This window comes from Chiloscyllium punctatum, chromosome 3 (assembly GCF_047496795.1).
Source record: "Chiloscyllium punctatum isolate Juve2018m chromosome 3, sChiPun1.3, whole genome shotgun sequence".
NCBI lineage: Eukaryota > Metazoa > Chordata > Chondrichthyes > Orectolobiformes > Hemiscylliidae > Chiloscyllium > Chiloscyllium punctatum.
The window spans coordinates 36,943,198-36,965,039 of record NC_092741.1 but is presented as its reverse complement, the minus strand read 5'-3'; the positions used below and the strand labels follow the sequence as shown (position 1 = coordinate 36,965,039).

Below are 21,842 nucleotides of genomic sequence, written 5' to 3'. Positions count from 1 at the left end.
TGATAATTTTCTGTACTTATTTGTGGCATTTTAAAAATATATGCACCTGAGCCCCAAAGTCTCTTTCAACACCCACTGTATTTAACTTCACAGCATCCAGAAAGTACCCTGATCTATCCTTTCTCAGACCAAACTGGTTACCCTCACATTTGCTTGCATTGAAATCCATTGGGTACAGTTGTGATCATTCACTTCCTCTATAATTATCTTTATAAGTTTATATTCTTCTGAATAACATTCCATATGGCAATGGTATATGAATGAATGATAAAATATACATTACTCACACCACCATGTACTCTGTCCCAGTGAAGGTCTTTAAAGCATAATTTGGACTGTGTTAACTTAGGCTGCAAATAGTAACTCATATGGAATTCATTTCCTGTGAAGGAAAAATGCAAAATCAAGCCATGATTATTTCAACGATAGTGGAGCTAATCCAGGAATACAATCAGTCTACAAGACACCAGATCAAAAACTCTTGAAAACAAAACAAAATTGATAGGAACAGCAGCACACCAAAGGCTTGCTGCCAGCATGATGGAGAGCTGGATCTACGTTCCTCCTCAAAAAAAAAGCTTGGGAAAGCAATTGAATTAGGAAAACAAGCAGAACATCACAGAAGTGCTACAGCTAGTTCAAACCCGGTTATGAACCAATTTATACAGTGGTTTCAACAGAATACAATGCCCGAAGGCACTTCACAGGGACTAAGTGCATCAACAAGCCACCAAAATATGAGGTCATATGACCAAATGCTTGGTCAGTCATAGGTTCTAAGGGGTATCTTAAAGGAGGAAAATGAGGTTGAAAGGCTGAGAGCTGTTGGAAGGAAATCCTTAACTTTGTGGCCAAAGCAATTGAAAGTACTGCCATCAATGGCAGAACAATCAAAATTGGGGATGCTCAAGAGGTCAGAATAGATAAATATAGGGATGGTTATGGAGGTGCAGGCGATTACAGAGATAGAAAGGTATGGTGATAATGAGGAATCTTTAAAAAAATAAAATTTTAAAATGAAGACTTTGCTTGACCAAAGCTAGCTCCAGAGATAGTGGATACATTGGTTTAATTTTAAAATTTTTTGGGATTCTGGAGAAGTACTGGAGGTCTGGAAAACTGCCAATATGATAGTTCAAAAAAGGAGGAAGGCAAAAAGTGGGGTAACTATAAGCTGATTAGCCTAACACCTACTCTTGGAAAAATACTGGAAACACTTATTAAGGAAGTAACAGCAACACATTTGAAAAGTCATAATCTCGTAGAGTCAGCATGGCTTCATGAAAGAGAAGTTGTGTCTGACTAACTCATCAGAGCTTTTCAAGGAAGTCTCAACCAGTATAGCTAAAGAAGAGCTAGTAAGTGTTGTATTTGGACTTCCAGAAGGTGTTTAACAAAGTATCTCACAAAAGGTTAAATATTAACAGCCCATGCTGATGGAGGTGGTATACTGTCATCAATAGCTAATTGGTTACTGGGCAGAACACAATGAGTGTAAGGAAGGGGTTCTTTTCCAGGTTAGCAACCTGTAAATAGTGGTGTTCCTCAGGGATCAGTAGTAGGACCAAAGGTATTCGCAATATATATATTAATGACTTGGAGGAAGAAAGCAAATGCATCACAGCCAAATTTACAGACAACACAAAAATGAACAGAAAAGCAAATTGCAAGTGGGATACAGTTTACTGAAAGGTTAAGTAAGTGCAACATGTTGGCAAATAGAGTATAACATGAGAAACTGTAAAGCTGTTCATTTTGGAAAGGAGAACAAAATAAAAGTAAAGTTATTTCAATGGAGAAAAACTGCAAAAAGCTGCAACATAAACAGACTTGAAGGTACTTGTGCATGAAATACAGAAAGCTAGCACACAGGCGCCGTAGATGATCAGGAAAGCAAATGGAATGTTTGAAGAGAGGGAACTCTTAATGTAACTGTACAAGATATATGGTAATGAAAAATGGCTCTATCACCGACCTGCTTCCCTTTCGGATGGTGTCAGGCTGGGCTGCATCATCGCCCCAATACTGTTCTCAACCTATCTCGCTGCAATGCTTCACCTCACCACCAACAAGCTCTCCAGTGGAGTGGAACTAACTCACAGAACCAACAGGAAATTATTCAACCATCACCACTGCCATCTTCAAGCCAAAACCAAAGTCACCCAGCCAGTGTCACTGAGCTGCAGTACGCAGATGATGCAATGTGCAATCTCAAGAGGATGTACTTCACCTAAAGATTCACCCCAACACCTTCTGGAAGTCCAAATATAACACTTACTAGCTCTTCTCTATCTATACTGATTGAGACTTCCTTGAAAAACTCTGATGAGTTACTCAGAGGATGTACAGCCACCTACAGACTCATCCCGACAGTGGAAGAGAGTCATCCTCGTCTGCGAGGGACCACCAATGATGATGATGACTGAGAGGAGCTTTGGTCTCTTTATTGAAGGAAAGATATTATTTCCTTGGAGGCCATTCACGAAAAGTTCTCTAGGATGATCCTTGGGATGCAGGGATTTTCTTCTGAACAAAAGCTAAACAGTTTGAGACTCTATTCACTTTAGTTTAGAAGAACGAGTCGTGATCACATTGAAATATATAGGATTCTTAAGAGGTTTGACAGGGTAAATGACGAAAGGATGCTTCACCTCATTTGGAGAGGCAGTGGCTTTGTGGTGTTATCGCGAGACTAGTAATCTAGAAACTCAGCTAATTTACTTTGGAACCAAATTCGAATCCTACCTCAGCAGACGGTGGAATTTGAATTCCATCTTTTAAAAATCTGAATTAAGAATTGTTATGGACCAGGCCAACCACCCCCCCCCCTCAAAATATTTCAAGAAACGTAGCCCAGACCCTAACTTTTCTAGTTGTTTTAAGCAAGTGTAAAGTGGATATTCCAGGAGTGATGCAGCTGGCCTAACCAGAATTTATCTGCAAGATTACCAAATGAAATACAAACAAGAGAGAACAGAATATAGAGTAACTGAACTATTTAAAAACACAATCTTGGGGGGATCCAAGATGGCGGCGACCCAGCAAGTCTGAGTCTACAGTGCTCCTCCCAAGACTTGGGCAAAGTGGGCTACCCACTCCCACCACACTCACCAAATCATTTAAAATAGCTGTTTAATTTAATTAGTTGCTTAGTATTGATTTTAAATAATTTAATCTTCAGTAAAAATGACTAAAGGGAAGGGAGCTCGCAGCTCTCAGCAAGTAGGAACCCCTCCCCCACCCTCTCCAGCTGCAGCAGAGGCATCCGCAGCCACCCCGGGGGACTTGCCTACAGTGGCGAGCCTCGTGGAAATCATCTCCAAACTGGATGCGAAGATCGACGCTTTTATTGAAGAATCCCAAAGTCAATGGGACTCACTCTCAGCCGCGCTGCAAAAGCACGACCGAGACATTCAGGAAATCAAGCGCCGAATCGGGAGAGGTGGAGCTAAAGGCCGCGACCTCCAAAACTACAGCGCAATCGGCCGTGGATCAGGTCCAGACTCTCGAACAGCGAGTCCGGACCTTAGAGAACCACACTGACGATCTAAGAATCGAGGTCGTCGAAAAAATATTCATTTGCTGGGCCTTCCCGAATGGAAAGAGGAAGGCCAGCTTACAGCGTTGCTTGAACAGTGGCTTCCACAATTGTTAAATCTGGAGGCTGGATCAGGCCAGGTAAGGGTAGAATGGGCCAACCGGGTTGCAGTGCGCGGGTCCGGCTCAAACCAGCGCCCCCGCCTGGTCCTGTTCCGGATGCAGAGCTTTAGGAAGAGGCAGATACTCCTAGAAGCCTCTAGAAATCTTGGAAAAAATCCCCAAGCCATGATCTATAAAAGATCCAAGATCGTGTTATTCCAGGACTTTTCCCCAGCTCTGGTCCGAAAGAGGAAGGCATTCGATGAGGCGAAGAAGTGTTTAAGGGACTTAAATATTCAGTACTCCTTACGCTACCCAGCGACGCTATGCTTTAACCATGAAGGATCCGTGTATAACTTTGGATCGCCGGAAGGCTAAGGAATTTTTGGACTCTCTTAGATAAATTGTAAGAGATAATTGATATTGGTTTGCCTTCCCCCCAGTCTGGTTTATATCCCCCCTTCTCTTTTTTTACCTTACTATTTAATATTGTCTTGGGGGGGTGGGGAGAGGGATTTATTTATTTGTTCTCTACTTAACAATTTTCTCCCCCCCTTGGCTTTTTTTATTATTCTATATATATATAGGCCGGGGGGTCTAGTTAATGTTGGTGGGGGGAGGTGGTTACCTTATTCTATTTTACCTCTGTCTCTAGGAGCGGGTTGTTTTCCCTTGTTATTTTGTATTATTATATTTAATTATTACTTGTTGAGGTTGTAATTTTATAGTTATATATGTTTATACATGGTATTAACATTACCAAATATATCCAAGTGTTGGTGTGGGTGGGGGGGGGGTGGTGGTGTAGGGTGCTCACTGTTAACTCTAGTTCTGTAGTATATTTGAATTTTCCTCATCCTATTGAGGAGCACCTGGGTCAAGGGTGGGGTACTGGTTGCGAGAGGATACGATGAACCTTTGGAAAGGAAGTGATACCCCCTGGGAACAAGGGGGAAAATCTCCATTTAAATAAGTTTTATTTTTTTTTATTTCGAAATAGTTTTTTATTATACTGTTGTGAGTGTATTAGAGAGCCTTTATTTTTGTGAATTTTATATGCTCTATGCTCGGGATGTTCTGGATAGGGTTTCCCCTCCCGAGGAGTCTCGGATTTGCCCGGACGATTATGGTTAATCAGTCGGTTAAGTGGTGCACCTGGAATGTCAAGGGGAGTAATTCGCCAGTCGAAAGGAAGAAAATATTATCAAATCTCAAGAAAGAATGGGTTGCTACAGCTCTCCTACAGGAGACACACTTGTTGGATAGAGAACACTTGAAATTACGACAGGGTGGATTTGATCAGGCCTTTTTTTCTTCTTTTAGCTCAAAAAGCAGGGGAGTTGTTATTCTTATTCGGAAGAATTTCCCTCTCAAAATCCTAAATCAGATAAAAGACGAATCTGGATGATATATTCTGATTAAAGCCCTTATAAATGGAGAGAAATATGGGATTTTAAATTTGTATTGCCCCTTGGCACATCCTTTTAAATTTATAACGGAAGCCTTCTCAAAATTGATGGCTCTTGCTGCCTGTCATACAATTATAGGGGGAGACTTTAATTGTATTATGGATCCAGAAATAGATAGGATTCCCAAGAGTACTGCAAGAGTATTTCCCAGAGCTAGACAATTGGTGGATCTGAACAAAGAATTAGGATTAGTAGATGTATGGAGATGTCTTCATCCACAGGGCAGAGATTTTTCTTTTTACTCCAATCCACATAAATGTCATACCCGAATTGATATGTTTTCTGCCCCCTCGATTTTTAAAAATTCCATATCATCCTGTAAAATAGGTAGTATAGCAATTTCCGATCACGCTGCTGTATGTATGGAAATCAAGGCGAGGAACAATGGGACATCCCCTCGGCATTGGCGTATGGACCCCTTCCTGATGAAAGATAGTAAATTTGTAAAGTACTTCTCTCAAGAATTTAAAACTTTTTTAGAAATTAATTTAGGTATGGCTAGCAACCCATCAATGATGTGGGAGACCATCAAAGCTTACGCATGAGGTTTGATCATCTCATACTCAGCGACCCAGAAAAAATTAAAGGGAGAACAACAGCGTCTGCTCGAAGCTCGCTTAAAAGCAGCTGAAACAGCATATGCTGATAGACCTTCTATTATCAAATAGCAAAGGATTACGGCCCTTAGGACAGCTCTAAACACCACGCTTACCCAAACGGCTAAGAGGGAAATATTATTTGCAAAACAAAGGTTATATGAAATTGGCGACAAACCGGGTAGATACTTAGCATTTCTTGCAAAGAAAAAAAAAAGCCCCTCAAACTATCATGTCTATCAAGGAAAGGATGGGTATTTTGACTCATGATCATAAAAGGATTAACGCAATCTTTAGAAAATTTTATTCTGATTTATATAAATCACAGGATTGTGAAGACGGGACTAGGAGGATGCAATCATTTTTTAAAAATTTGACCTTTCTGGACCTAACTCCGGAACAGGTACCGGTCTTAAATGCTCCCCTAACAGTCCAAGAAATACGTGACGCAATCAGGCAACTTCAGAGTGGTAAGGCACCTGGCCCAGATGGCTTTCAAGCTGAATTCTATAAAGAATTTACAGGAATATTGGCTGGTCCACTTATGGACATGTATAACTACGCATTCAGTCAGAGCTGTCTCCCGCCTTCATTGAAAGGGGCAACTATCTCTCTTATCCTTAAAAAACGAAAGGACCCAGAAGATTGCGCGTCATACAGACCAATACCCTTGCAAAATGTAGATTTTAAAATCCTTTCTAAAACGTTAGCATTGAGACTAGAAAGGGTATTGCCACATATCATAAAGGAGGATCAGACGGGATTTATTAAGGGCCGTAGATCATCCAATAATATTATAAGGGTTTTGAATATGATTCAAGCCTGCCATCAGGGAAAGATACCAGGAGTAGTAGTCTCATTAGACGTGGAAAAGGCATTCGATAGGGTTGAATGGTCATATTTGTTTTACACATTGGAAAGGTGTTTACCAAATGGGTCTCAACATTGTATAGTGATCCCAAAGCAGTTGTGATTACCAATGGATTAGGTTCGGACAGCTTCAGTGTGGATAGGGGCTGCTATCAGGGATGTCCCCTTTCGCCATTGTTATTTACGCTAATAATTGAACCACGAGCAGAAGTTGTACGGGCTGATCCTAATATAACGGCCCTGAGGATTGGTACAGGTAAACATAAAATTACCCTTTATGCAGATGATGTTCTTCTATTCCTCAGTAATCCTCGGAGGTCCGTGCCTCGCTTAATCCAAGTTATTAATACATTTAGCACATTCTCAGGCTATAAAATTAATTTCTCAAAATCAGAGGCTGTGCCAATGGGTGGCCTTGCTATGATACCCCACTTAGTGGATGGATCCCACTTTCCCTTTCGGTGGTCCCAGGGGGGTTTCTTATATTTAGGCATTTTTATTACCCCAGTATTTGGTCAGTTATACAGGATAACTTTGTGCATTTACTGGAAAGGATCAGGCAGGACCTCCAGCGATGGGGAGACCTTCCAATTTCCTGGTTGGGTACAATAGCACTAATTAAAATGAACGTCCTGCCCCGTCTCCTCTACCCTTTGACAATGCTTCCGGTGATGCTACCGAGGCTGGCACTACGTAAATTATATGGCTGGTTGGGTTCCTTTATCTGGAATCATAGACGGCCACTCATTAAGCTGAAGAAGCTACAGTTTCCACAGGCAAGGGGAGGATTGGACTTCCCAAATTTTAGGAAATATCAGTTAAGTTCCCTATTAAGTTACATAGCTGATTGGGTCTTGTCTGATCCGCAATCAATCTGGCTGGACATTGAGACTTCTCAACTAAAATGCCCATTTATTAACCTTTTATTTTCAGACAAAAAGAAAATCATTACAGATCACTGTAAAAACCCTACAATACTAAACACAATTAAAACTTGGAATATAATGCAGCAAAATGGGGGCAACTCACATAAAACATACCCCTATGCTCCGATAGTGGGGGCATGGGGATTTCAACCTGGGCTTACAGATGCCACTTTTAAACTCTGGAGATCCAGGGGTATTTCATGTTTAGGGGACCTATTTAAAGAAGGGGTCCTGATGTCTTCTGAACTGCTGCATCAGAAATTCGGATTACCCAATGGAGACCTCTTTCAATGCTTCCAAATTCGAGATTATATACACAAGACTACGTTACTAGATACCTTCATCAGGAATCAAGGCAGAGAGCCTGAAGCGTGGAGAGATAAGCTAGAGGAGGGTGGGAGTGGGGGTGGGGAGAAAGTAACATACAGTTGACTACGTTGTTGGCTACGTAGAACAGTTGATCTTCCGCAATTACACCGGCACCATTCCCCACCTCTTCCTCCGCTACACTGATGACTGCTTTGGCGCCACCTCATGCTCCTGCGAGGAGGTTGAGCAATTCATCAACTTCACCAACACATTCCACCCTGACCTTAAATTTACCTGGACCATCTCTGACACCTCCCTCCCCTTCCTGGACCTCTCCATCTCCATTAATGACGACCGACTTGACACTGACATTTTTTACAAACCCACCGACTCCCACAGCTACTTGGATTACACCTCTTCCCACCCTACCTCTTGCAAAAATGCCATCCCGTATTCGCAATTCCTCCGCCTCCGCCGTATCTGATCCCAGGAGGACCAGTTCCACCATAGAACACACCAGATGGCCTCCTTCTTTAGAGACCGCAATTTCCCTACCCACATGATTAAAGATTCCCTCCAACGCATCTCGTCCATGTCCCGCACCTCTGCCCTCAGACCCCATCCCTCCAACCGTAACAAGGACAGAACGCCCCTGGTGCTCACCTTCCACCCTACCATCCTTCGCATAAACCAAATCATCCGCCGACATTTCCGCCACCTCCAAAGAACCCCACCACCAGGGATATATTTCCCTCTCCACCCCTTTCCGCAAAGACCGTTCCCTCCGTGACTACCTGGTCAGGTCCACGCCCCCCACAACCCACCCTTCCATCCTGGCACCTTCCCCTGCCACCGCAGGAACTGTAAAACCTGCGCCCACACCTCCTCCCTCACCTCCATCCAAGGCCCTAAAGGAGCCTTCCACATCCAAAGTTTTGCCTGCACATCCAGTAATATCATTTATTGTATCCGTTGCTCCCGATGCAACTGGGCGCCTCCTAGCAGAGCGCTTTAGGGAACATCTCCGGGACACCCGCACCAATCAATCACACCGCCCTGTGGCCCAACATTTCAACTCCCCCTCCCACTCTGCCGAGTACATGGAGATCCTGGGCCTCCTTCACCGCCACTCCCTCACCACCAGACGCCTGGAGGAAGAACGCCTCATCTTCCGCCTCGGAACACTTCAACCCCAGGGCCTCAATGTGGACTTCAACAGTTTCCTCATTTCCCCTTCCCCCACCTTACCCTAGTTCCAAACTTCCAGCTCAGCACTGTCTCCTTGACTTGTCCAGACTTGTCCTACCTGCCTATCTCCTCTTCCACCTATCCACTCCACCCTCTCCTCCCTGACCTATCACCTTCATCCCCTCCCCCACTCACCTATTGTACTCTATGCTACTTTCTCCCCACCCCCACCCTCCTCTAGCTTATCTCTCCCCACTTCAGGCTCTCTGTCTTTATTCCTGATGAAGGGCTTTTGCCCAAAACGTCGATTTCGCTGATCCTAGGATGCTGCCTGAACTGCTGTGCTCTTCCAGCACCTCTAATCCAGAATCTGGTTTCCAGCATCTGCAGTCATTGTTTTCACCTACGTTATTAGATAGTCTTTATAAATCAGATAGAGAATGTAGAGTGCTACGACCAATGGGGGTATCTTCCGTCAGTACTATTTATCATTTACTACATGATGAAGTATCGGGAGATATGGACAATCTGCTTAAAACATGGGATCAGGATTTGGGACTAGAAATCTCTATAGAAACTTGGAATGACATTTGGGAAATCGCCAGAATAATCACCATCTGCAACAGAACTCAGGCTATCCAGTTGAAGATACTTCATAGGGCCCATATAGCACCGGATCGATTGGCAAAATTTTAGGCAGGAGCATCTCCAATGTGTCCCAAATGTAAAATAGAGGTGGGCACTCTTGTACAGTGCCTATGGACCTGTCATAAGATCGTAGATACTCGATTAAAGTAGCAAGTACCCTGAGAGAAATTTTAGGAACGGAAATTAAAGTGGACCCTGTATCTCTCCTTTTGGCCTTTTCGAACTTACCCTCCCTGGATATGCACAGGAAGAGATTATTTTCTATTCTCTCTTTCTGTGCAAGGAAAAATATTTTGGTAAACTGGGCGGCTGAGGGCCCCCCTGGACTTTCAAATTGGCACAGATTAATTATGGAATGTATTCCTTTTGACTTCCTTATAGTGCACCGAAAGACCGAATTATTTCATTAAATATGGCAGCCCTTCTTGAATTATATAAATACAGATATTTCGGCCATCCTAACAAGGGCTTTTATTTAATTGAGATTGCGAACCTGGCTGGTCCAGGGCCCCTTGGGAGAGAAATCCTGCATGAATACGGGTTTTGTTACATTTGATGTTAACACATTCTGAGCATGTATCTCACTATCCAATTTCTGTGTTATCCGTTGGTTTTTTTTTTCTTTCTCTTATTTGAATAATGTAAGAGACTTAATTATACACTCTGGTTAGTTGTAGGTTAGGTTAGTAGTTAGTTGATTTTTTTTCTCTCTCGGTATTTTTCTTTTGTTAAATTTTGATTATTATTTATTTAAGATTTAATTGTATATAAATGTTTTTACTTGAGAGTTTTGTTTATTTTTGTAAGCTTGTGAAAATGTTAAATTTCCAATAAAATATCTATTAAAAAACGCAATCAACTCTATCGGAACTTAAGGATGCTGTTCCAATTTCCTGCAACAATCCCCATAAACAGCCCTGGCAAAAAAAAAGATAAAATCAAACACAGGGTGTCACAGGAGAGAGAAAGAGATGGCAGAGAGATTCAGCATGGAACACCTTCTTCCATGTAGCTGTTTCTTTTGGATTCCTAGCTAGCAACTAACCAGCAGCCACTGCTTGCGACAATCAAACCAAACCAGAGTAGAGGTGAGCTGGGAGAACTGGCCACTTCCTTTTCACTGTACAAGTATTTGTTTAAAACTTAAAAGCTTCAAGTCGATCAACTCAGACATTTTGGACTTTATGCGTTTACAGCCCCTCTTGTTAAAAAGTAACTCAAGGACAACCTAACCTTGTTGAAGGAGCAGCACTGTCACAGAATCTACTCATGACCGTGAAACCATTGCCGATTGTTGGGAAAAGCCTATCTAGCTCACTAAGGTCTTTTAGGGAAGGTAATCTGCCATCCTTTGCTGTGGGTCTGGAGTCACACGTTGCCTAGATCAGCTGTGTTGCTGGCTTTCAACCGCTCTTTGAGCAAGCCTCTCCTCTGAAGGACATCTAGAGATGGACACCAAATGCCGATCAGCCAGTGACAGCCACGTCTTGTGACTGAATAAAAAATAGTTTCTTTCTCTGAGTGTGCCAAATTGGCTAATTTGTTATCTCTTCTATGTTCATTTTATCCCTAAGAAAATGTATATCATATAGATTCAACATCTTCACCAACTCTATAGGAGACAGAGAAAAGTACAGTCATAGAGTCATGGAGATGTAAAGCATGGAAACACCCTTCGGTCCAACTCGCCCATGATGACCAGATATAAGAACATAAGAACTAGGAGCAAGAGTAGGCCGCCCAGCCCTTCGAGCCTGCTCCACCACTAAATAAGATCATGACCAATCTTTTCGTGCACTCAGCTCCACTTACCTGAATTTTCATCATATCTCTTAATTCCTTTATTTTTCAAAAAAAGTATTCACCTTTGCTTTAAAAGCAATTACTCAAGTAGCGTCAACTACTCCCCTGGGCAAGGAATTCCATGGATTAACAACCCTCTGGGTGAAGAAGTTCCTTCTCAGTTCAGTTCTAAACCTGCTTCCTCTAATCTTGAGATCATGCCCTCTTGGCCTAGTTTTACCTACCAGTGGAAACATCCTATCTATTTCTAGTTTATCAATTCCCTTCATAATTTTATATGTTTCTATAAGATCCCCCCTCATTGTTCTGAATTCCAATGAATATAATCCCAATCTACTCAGCCTCTTTTCATAAGCCAACTCCCTCAACTCTGGAATCAACCTAGTGAACCTCCTCTGCACCCCCTCCAGCACCAGTATATCCTTTCTTAAGTAAGGAGACCAAATCTGTTCATAGTACTCCAGATGTGGCCTCACCACCTCCTTGTACAGCTGTAACAATACTTCTTTGCTTTTAAACTCAACCCCTTTAACAATGAAGGGCAAAATTCCATTTGCCTTCCTAATTACTTGTTGTAACTGCAGACCAACCTTCTGTGATTCATGCATAAGGACACCCAGGTCCCTCTGCAAATCAGCATTCTGCAACTTTTTACCATTCAAGTAATAATCTATTTTGCTGTTACTCTGACCAAAATGTATAACTTCACATTCACTAACACTGTATTCCATCTGCCAGACCTTTGCCCACTCACTCAATGAATCTATGTTCCTCTGCAAAGTTTCACAGTCCTCTGCATACTTTGCTCTGCCACTCAACTTAGTGTCATCAGTAAATTTGACACCATACATGTGGTCCCCAACTCCAAATCATCTATATAAATTGTAATTAATTATGGTGCCAACACCGATCCCTAAGGCACACCACTAGTCACTGATTGCAAGCCAGAATAGCACTCATTTATCCCCACTTTTTGCTTTCTGTCGGTCAACCAATCCTCTATCCACGCTAATACTCTACCCCCTTACACCATGCATCCTTATGTTATGCAGCAGCCTCATGTGTGCCACCTTGTCAAAGACCTTTTGGAAATCTTGGTACACCACATCCACTGGGTCTCCATCATCTACCTTGCTTGAAATGTCTTCATAGAATTCCAAAAGATTTGTGAAGCATTACCTGCCCTTCATGAACCCATGCTGCGTCTGTACAATGGGATAATTTCTTTTGAGATGCCCTGCTATATCTTCCTTGATAAGAGACTCAAGCATCTTCTCTACTTCAGAGGTTAAGCTCACTGGCCTATAACTCCCCATCTTTTGTCTACGTCCCTTTTTAAACAATGGTGTCACATTTGCTATTTTCCAATCTGCTGGGTCTGCCCCAAAGTCCATCAAATTTTGGATAATTACAACCAGTCCACCTGCTACTCCTCCTGGCATCACTTTTAGTACCCTGGGATGCATTCCATCAGGGCCAGGAGACTTATCTATCTTTAGCTCCATTAGCTTACCCAACACTAACTCTTCCGTAATAATAATTGTTGCCAGGTCTTCACCTACCTTCGTCTCTTCATCACTTACTGGCATGTTATTGGTATCCTCCAATATGAAGACCGAAGCAAAGTACCTGTTCAATGCCTCAGCCATTTCATCATATCCCACAAATAACTGCCCCTTCTCATCCTCTAGAGGACCAACATTTATTTTAGCCACTCTTCTTCATTTTATATAATTACAGAAACATTTGCTATCTGTCTTTATATTCTGTGCTAGTTTTTGCCTCAAACTCTATCCTACTGTACTTTATAGCTCTTTTTGTGGCTTTCTGTTGACCTTTAAAGTTTTCCTAATCTTCTAGATTCCTGCTGATTTTAGCCACTTTGTATGCCTTTTCTTTCACTTTGATAGCCTGCCTTATTTCCTTAGACACTCATGGCAGATTACTCCTCCTCTTACAGACTTTCCTTCTCTCTGGAATATACTTTTGCTGAGCACTTTGAAAAGTTTCTTTGAAGATCCTCCACTGCTCATCAACTGTCACACCATAAAGTCTCTGTTTCCAGTCTACTTTAGCCAGGTCCTCCCTCATTCTATCATAGGCCCCCTTATTCAAGCACGGGACCCTGGTATTGGATGTTTATCTTCATACTATCCAGCTATATTTTAAATTCAACCATACTGTGATCACTCCTTCCAAGAGGATCCCTGACTATGAAGTCATTAATTATTCCTGTCTCATTACACAGGGCCAAATCTAGGGGAACTTGCTCCCTTGTCGGTTCCATTTCATGCTGTTCAAGAAAACTATCATGGATACATTCAATGAACTCCTGCCTGCCTCACTTGCAATCACTCCCTGATCACTAACTGAATTTGAATTACTTAATCTACCAGGTGTGACTGCCTCCTGGAACAAAGTATCCAGGTAATTCTCTCCCTCCTGGATGTGCCGCAGTGTTTGAAGCTCAGATTCCTGATCATGAACTCTGAGCCAGAGTTCTTCCAGCAACCAACACTTGCTGCAGATGTGCTCACTGCCATTTACAATGGGATCAGCCAGCTCCCACATTATACAGCTACAGCACATTACCTGACCAGCCATCTCTACCTAATTAATATATACAAATTTGAGTTAAATAATTTCTAATACTTCTCTGCAATGGTCTTATTCAATTAACCAATTAATAGGAGATAAAAAAAAGTTAATTTTTAACCAATCAATGTACCTCATCAACCCACCACAGAGTCCTTTTTTTTGGTTAGAGAAGGAGGTGGGAGACAATACACGTGTAGTGTCTCAGGTTCAGCCGCTGCCCAAATATAATGCCAGCAGCTCACCTTCCCGACATCCTCTTGCTCGACGCTCCCACCCTTTCTGCTGCTGGAATAACAATGATGGGCCCCAACACTAGAGGTGAGTTTTAAAATTTTTTGCTCACCTTCCTGACAACCTCCGACTCACGCTCCCCCACTTCCTGCTGCTGCACCAACAATGGTGGGCCCTGACGCTAGAGGTGAGTTTTAAAATTTTTTCATATCCTAACCTAATCTAGTCCCATTTGCCAGCACGTGCCCATCTCCTTCTAAACCTTTCCTTATTCATATACCCATCCAGATGCCTTTTAAATGTTGTAATTGTACCAGCCTCTACCGTTTCCCTGGCAGCTCATTCCATACACGCATCACCCTCTGCATAAAAAAGTTGCACTTTAGGTTTCCTTCTGACGCTAAACCTCTAGTTCTAGATTCCCCCACCCAGGGAAAAGACCTTGGCTATTCACCCTATCCATGCCCTCATGATTTTGTAAACCTCTACAAGGTCACCCCTCAGCCTCTGACACTCCAGGGAAATCATCCTCAGCCTATTCAGCCTCTCCCTGTAGTTCAAATGCTCCAACCCTGGCAACATCCTTGTAAATCTTTTCTGAACCCTTTCAAGTTTCGCAACATCTTTCCAACAGGAGGGAGACCAGAACTGTACACAATGTTCAAAAAGTGGCCTAACCAATGTCCTGTATAGCTGCAACATGACCTCCCAACTCCAATATTCAAAGATCTGACCAATAAACAAAGCATACCCAACGCCTTCTTCACTATCCTATCTACCAGCAACTCTACTTTCAAGTAACAATGAACGTGCACTCCAAGATCTCTTTGTTCAGCAACACTTGCCAGGTCCTTCTCATTAAGTGTATAAGACCTGCCCTGATTTGCCTTGCCAAAATGTAGCACCACACATTTATCTGAATGAAACTCCATCTGCCATTCCTCGGTCCACTGGCCTATCAGATCAAGATCCCATAGTACTCTGAGGGGCTTCTTCGCTGTCCACTAGACCACCAATTTCAGTGTAATCTGAAAATTTACGAAGTATACCTCCTATGTTCACATCCAAACCATTTATATTAATGACGAAAAGCAGTGGATGTAGCACTGATCCTTGTGGCACACCACTGGTCACAGGAGTCCAGTCTGAAAGGCAACCCTCTGTCTTCTACCTTCGAGCCCATTCTGTATCCAAATGGCTAGTTCTCCCTGTATTCCACGTGATCTAACCTTGCTAACCAGTTTACCATAAGGAACCTTGTCGAACAACTTACTGAAGTCCATATAGAGTGGTGCTGGAAAAGCACAGCAGTTCAGGCAGCATCCGAGGAGCAGTAAAATTGACGTTTCGGGCAAAAGCCCTTCATCAAGAATACAGGCCAAGAGCCTGAAGGGTGGAGAGATAAGCTAGAGGAGGGTGGGGGTGGGGAGAAAGGAGCATAGAGTACAATAGGTGAGTGGGGAAGGGGATGAAGGTGATAGGTTGGGGCGGGGGGAGGGAGGGTGGAGTGGATAGGTGGAAAAGAAGATAGACAGGTAGGACAAGTCATGGGGACAGTGCTGAGCTGGAAGTTTGGAACTGGGGTGAGGTGGGGGAAGGGGAAATGAGGAAACTGTTGAAGTCCACATTGATGCCCTGGGGTTGAAGTGTTCCGAGGCGGAAGATGAGGCGTTCTTCCTCCAGGCGTCTGGTGGTGAGGGAGCGGCGGTGAAGAAGGCCCAGGACCTCCATGTCTCGGCAGAGTGGGAGGGGAAGTTGAAGTGTTGGGCCACAGGGCAGTGTGGTTGATTGGTGCGGGTGTCCCAGAGATGTTCCCTGAAGCGCTCTGCTAGGAGGCGTCCAGTCTCCCCAATGTAGAGGAGACCGCAACGGGAGCAATGAATATAATAATATATCACCAATATCATTTATATCACCAATACCAAAGCTCCGAAATCTGAAATTTGTTTTGTGGAGTGTGGAGCAATATTTTGGCGTGACAACAGGTGACCCAACTCCACACCCACTCGAACCATGTCACTTAGATATGATGTGGCTGCATGGCCCAGCACTGGCAGGCATCAATTGTGTCTCAGCACTCGTACTATTTACATGTGCGTCTGCTGTTAGGTAATTCTTTTTTATTTCTTTTTGAAAATGTCATTTATTCTGAAATCCAAAAATTCTGACAAGCAGCTGGCCTCAAGGATTTCGGATAAAACACAACATAGAACAAACAGGAAGACAGCTAATGATCCATATCCATGAACACCAACTAGCCACAAAACGACATGACCAGCTATCCTTAGTAGCCACACATGCGGATGACAAGCAACATGAGTTCGACTAGGACAACACGACTATTATAGGACAAGCCAAACAGAGAACAGCCAGGGAATTCCCAGAGGCATGGCACTCATCCACAGATTCTATCAACAAACACATCGACCTGGACCCAATATACCGGCCACTGCAGCGGACAGCTGGTACTAACAACCGGAAGCGGCAGAGACAAACCACTATAAATACCAGAGGAAACATCACCGAAGTGCTTCACAGGAGGCTCCCAAGCACTGAGGATGTCACTTAGACAGGGGACGAAACGTCTGCAAACACAAATTCCCAGCTCGGCGAACAGGACTTGATTGAGTTAATACTGTACAAGATTGTAGGCTAAATTTTCATACCATCTGCTAACAGCTGTGCAAGTGTTGATGCTCTGAATCCTTCTGGAATATTTCCCATTGACATTAGCCCTTCTGTGGCATTAATCTGTAGGTAAAATAAAATATTGCAGATTAAAGTTGCTCTGTGCAAATTGAAGTAGATCTTAAATAATTAGGACACCATAAAGAGCTGTTCTTCATTGAATACAGCTTGGTAATTGATCACATTCATGTGAACATGAATACAGGCCCTGGCTGGTGTTTTATATTTTATCTAAAAGACAAAATTTCCAACATTACAACACTTGCCAAATACTAACAAACAACTATACGATATTGTTCACATACTTAAAATATCCAAGGTGCTCAGCAATCACTAACCTAAATTATGGGCTCAAGAGTATATAACTGAGTCAGTTATTTACTTCAAATGATCAAATACTGATTTACAAATGTCTGACTTATGAATGCAATCCCACATTGGGTATTAACTTTAAAGACCCGGTATTCGAACATTTCCTGTACTTACAAACTGCTTTATATTAACATGCATATGTGTTCCAACTTGCACACAAATCAACTTGCAAACTGACTCCAGAACAGAACCTGTTTGTAACCCAAGGACACCTGTAATTTAATTTTTAAACTCCAAAGCCATGGCATTTGTTTGTACAGTAGCATTTCAAGCTGTATTAATCAGATGTATCTCCTGAACAGCAGCATAGCCCATGCTGAGGGAAGCAGTGATATGGTATCCACTGCACGAGCTCAAAGAGGTTGAAGGAGTGAGAACAGAGTGATGCAAAGCATGAAGAGTAAAACTGTCCAAAAAACGTGCAGGAAATATTCTTTTCATTCACTCCTGAAGAAACTCAATTTATTGGGATTATTTCAAGGACAACTCAACCAGTTGCATATTGAGTGATTTTGACTTATATGTATCCTGGCAAAGTTCTGAAAGCACTGTAGTAAACATTACAAGAATTTGAAAAGTTGTTGCTCGTAATGTTACCGCTCATTTACGATCACACCAAGACATTTACCTCAGGGAATGCCTGCCACTAAGGCAGGAATCACGATTCTTCCATTCTGCAACAATCTGAAATAATCACTATCTTTAGAACCTCAAGACAAACAACATAGGATAGCTGCTCAGGAACAAGGGATACCCAGTCCATACATGGCCCATGGACCCTCCAGTTGTCTCTTGCTACAAGGTCAGATGGACTTTAACAAGAACCATCTATCCTTATTTGAAATATTCTAATCAGATAATCACTCCTCACAGGCTTTTAGCAATTACAGGTTTTTGAAATTTAAGAGAAGGACAGCAAAAAGATTTTTAAAACTTCATACTTGTTGCAGTGTCTCAAATATCTGTTGCAGAATCAGTGGGAAAAACATGCTGGAAAAAAAACAATATAAAGGGTATCCTCCTGTATAAATCATGCTTTGTAAACTAATGAGGTATTTCTCCCGTGCATAATTAGACTTGACTGAGAACCCAGACTCTCATAGAAGAATTAAATCAATTTAGATAGCTGGAGCATAGGGCAAACTTTTCTTGATTTACAAATATATGAGGTAATAATAAGCTATTTTCTGTAATTCTCTTTTGTTAATGACTTTATATTTAGTTGCACATGCACTTAAAGCTTCTGATGTTGATTCGGTGGTCAACGGTCTGGTTAATTGCCATTTTTACGGGTTATGGGAACACCAGTTACTTTTCAGAAAAGTATATATCTGTTTCTTAAGAACAGCAAACTTTGCAAGCTAATGGAGCTAAGGGTAGGTTAGGGTTAGATAAGTCTTCTGGCCCTGATGGAATGCATTTCAGGGTGCTAAAAGAGATGGTAGAGAAATAGTAAATGCACTTGTGGTAATTTTCTAAAATTCGCTGGACTCTGGCACAATTCCAGCAGATTAGAAAACAGCAAATGTAATGCCAACATTTATAAAGGGAAGTAGACAAAAGATGGGGAATTATAGACCAGTTAGCTTAACTTCTGTATTGGGGAAGATGCTTGAGTCAATTATCAAGGAAGAAACAGCAAGGCACCTAGATAAAAATTATCCCATTGGGCAGACACAGTATGGGTTAATGAAGGGCAGGTCATGCTTAACTAATCTTTTGGAATTCAATGAAGACATTATAAGCACAGTGGACATCGGGGACCCAGTAGATGTGGTGTATCTAGATTTCCAAAAGGCATTCGACAAGATGCTGCACAAAAGGCTGATGCATAAGATAAAGATGAAAGGTGTTACAGGCAATGTATTAGCATGAGTAGAGGATTGGTTAACCAATAGGAAGCAAAGAGTGGGAATAAATGAGTGCAATTCTTGTTGGCAATCAGTGACGAGAGGTGTCCCTCAGGAATGAGTGTTGAGACCGCAATTATTCATAATTTATATACATGATATGGAGATGGAGACCACGTGTAGTGTGTCAAAGTTTGCAGATGTCACCAAGAGGAGTGGTAGAGTGAAGTGTGCAGAAGACTGTAAAACTTTGCAAACGGATGTAGATTGTGTGAGCGGCAAAGGTCCGACAGCTGGAGTACAATGTTAATAAATGTGAAGTCATCCATTTTGGTAGGAATACTAGTAAAAAGAACTATTACTTGAATGGTAAGAAACTGCAGCATGCTGCAGTGCAGGGGGACCTGTGTGTCCTTGTACATGAATCACAGAAGGTTGGTTTGCATGTCAACAGGTATTTAAGAAGGCAAATGGAATTTTGTTCTTCATCGCTAATGAGATTGAGTTTAAAAGCAGAGAGGTTATGTTGCAGCTTTATAGGGTACTGGTGAGGCTGCACCTGGAGTACTGTGTGCCGTTTTGGTTTCTTTACTTGAGAAAGGATGTACTGGCACCAGAAGGGGTGCGGACAAGGTTCATTAGGTTGAGTCCAGCGTTGAAGGGATTATTTTATGAGGACAGGCTGATTAGACTGAGATTATATTCACTGGTATTTAGAAGAATGAGGGCGGGGATCTTATAGAAACATATAAAATTATGACGGGAATAGATAAGATAGAAGTAGAGAGGATGGGTGAAACTGGTGGGTGAAACTAGGACAAGAGGGCATAGCCTCAAGATTAGAGGTAGCAGATTTAGGACTGAATTGAGAAGGAACTTCTTCACCCAGAGGATTGTTAATCTATGGAATTCCCTGCCCAGTGAAGTGGTTGAAGTTTCCTCAGTAAATGTTTTTAAAGCTAAGATAGATAATTTTTTGAACAGTAAAGAAATTAAGCATTATGGTGAGAGACAGCTGGTAAGTGGAGTTGAGGCCATGAAAAGATGAGCCATGATCTTACTGAAAGGTGGTGCAGGCTCCAAGGGCCAGATGGCCTAGTCCTGCTTCTAGTTCTTATGTTTTAACTGGTACCTTATGAACTGACATTCTTGATAAACTGGCAAAAATTATATACTTGAAATACCTGAAGTTTACTGTATTATCATGATCTCCAAGTAGTCAGACAAGGCAATGAGTGAGAAGGCTCACTGCCATTAACTTTTATTTAAGGCAAAGTTGTATTATTATTTAAGTTGTTTATGCTTTAATTAAAGTATAATAGTGATGTCTATACCCCTGCACCATGTTTCTATCACTTAGTGTGCATTGTTACATTGATTATGTGGAATTCTTGATCAACCAGAATATTTGAGCAACTGGCACACACCTGGTCCTTAGGTGCTGATTAATCAAACTTTTGCTGTAATTACAAACATGTCATTGCTACTACGGAATTACTTGTTCTGTACAGAGTTTATACAAGTGAAGAACAATAAAAAATCAGCAAGAATATGATAGGCCACGAAGGTGGGTAAGGGACATAATTTGGGATGGATTGACATGGGTTTTGATGTAGTGGCAATGGCAATATTGAGTTGGTATGGGAGCTATAAGGTTGCAAGTAGGTAGGTGAGGGCATAACTTGGCATTGAATTACATGAAGGAGGTATGGGTAAGACTTTCTGAAGTTAGCTGTCAAAAGTTTCCAGAATCAAGAATTTAATTCATAACATGTTAGTTGCCTGTCAAAAATAAGCTGGACTGTTTCCACAAAAATTGCAGGAGTGCTAGCCAGGTTACATTCTTTAACTGAAATTGGGGCACCAGGACTGTAGGCAGGAATCTTAAAATTGGAAATAACTACCAATTTTAAATGGTTCCCGATCCTTTCAACTCTACAAAAATCTAATCCTATATTTACATGAAAATCAAAAGGGTAATTTTGATGACTCCATTCATTGCAAAAGTCTTGCTAGGCAGCAATGCATATCACAGGATCATCCTTAAATGTTGCAGCTTTTTCTCAAACCTAAGCCCAGAGCAAGTCTCAAAGTTAGCCCTCACATATCAGCTATTTCTGAAATAAAAAGGCTCAAATGAATTATAATAAACTCATCTGTTTTCTTTCATAATAGTTTCTTCTCTTGCAGTGCCCCGGTCTTCATTGTGTAGATGATAAGAATTTTAATTGCATAAGTACCTTCATTGTACCTCTGGCTCCCTCTGCTGTGTTCAAATTCCATACCAACAATTTAATTAATTCAAAGTGATGTATTCAGGTTTATACACAGCATAATGACTATCAGACGCTAAAGTGGAATTTTATCATATTCTACAAAAAGTAGTGAAGGAAAAAAAAAGCTCTCAACAGCAAGAATTAGTTTTTCAACAAAATATTTATTCATTCTAATCACATTTTCTTCTGTTCTTACTTTAATATTTTTCTTTCCATCTACATATCTACATGTCTTTGAAAGGATATCTCTATTTCAATCACTGCTTGAACACTTTTTTTGTTCTAACAATCCTATGAATAAATTTCTACAATTTTCTGACTTTTTTATTCTATTGATAGTAACTTCAATTTTTAAGCACTTTATTTTTAGTTCCCAATA

At 41.7% G+C, this 21,842-nt stretch overlaps 1 protein-coding gene across 1 annotated transcript in view; it reads right to left on the bottom strand.

Annotated features, from left to right (window-relative positions):
* Nucleotides 1-21,842, bottom strand: part of nphp1 (nephronophthisis 1) — a 153,169-nt gene that overhangs the window by 66,228 nt on the left and 65,099 nt on the right. Inside the window, exons 9-10 of the mRNA XM_072551414.1 lie at nt 16,944-17,028; nt 288-382 (exon numbers count right to left, since the gene is read on the bottom strand). Of these exons, the coding sequence (XP_072407515.1) occupies nt 288-382; nt 16,944-17,028 (180 nt within the window). The remainder of the gene's footprint in view (nt 1-287; nt 383-16,943; nt 17,029-21,842) is intronic.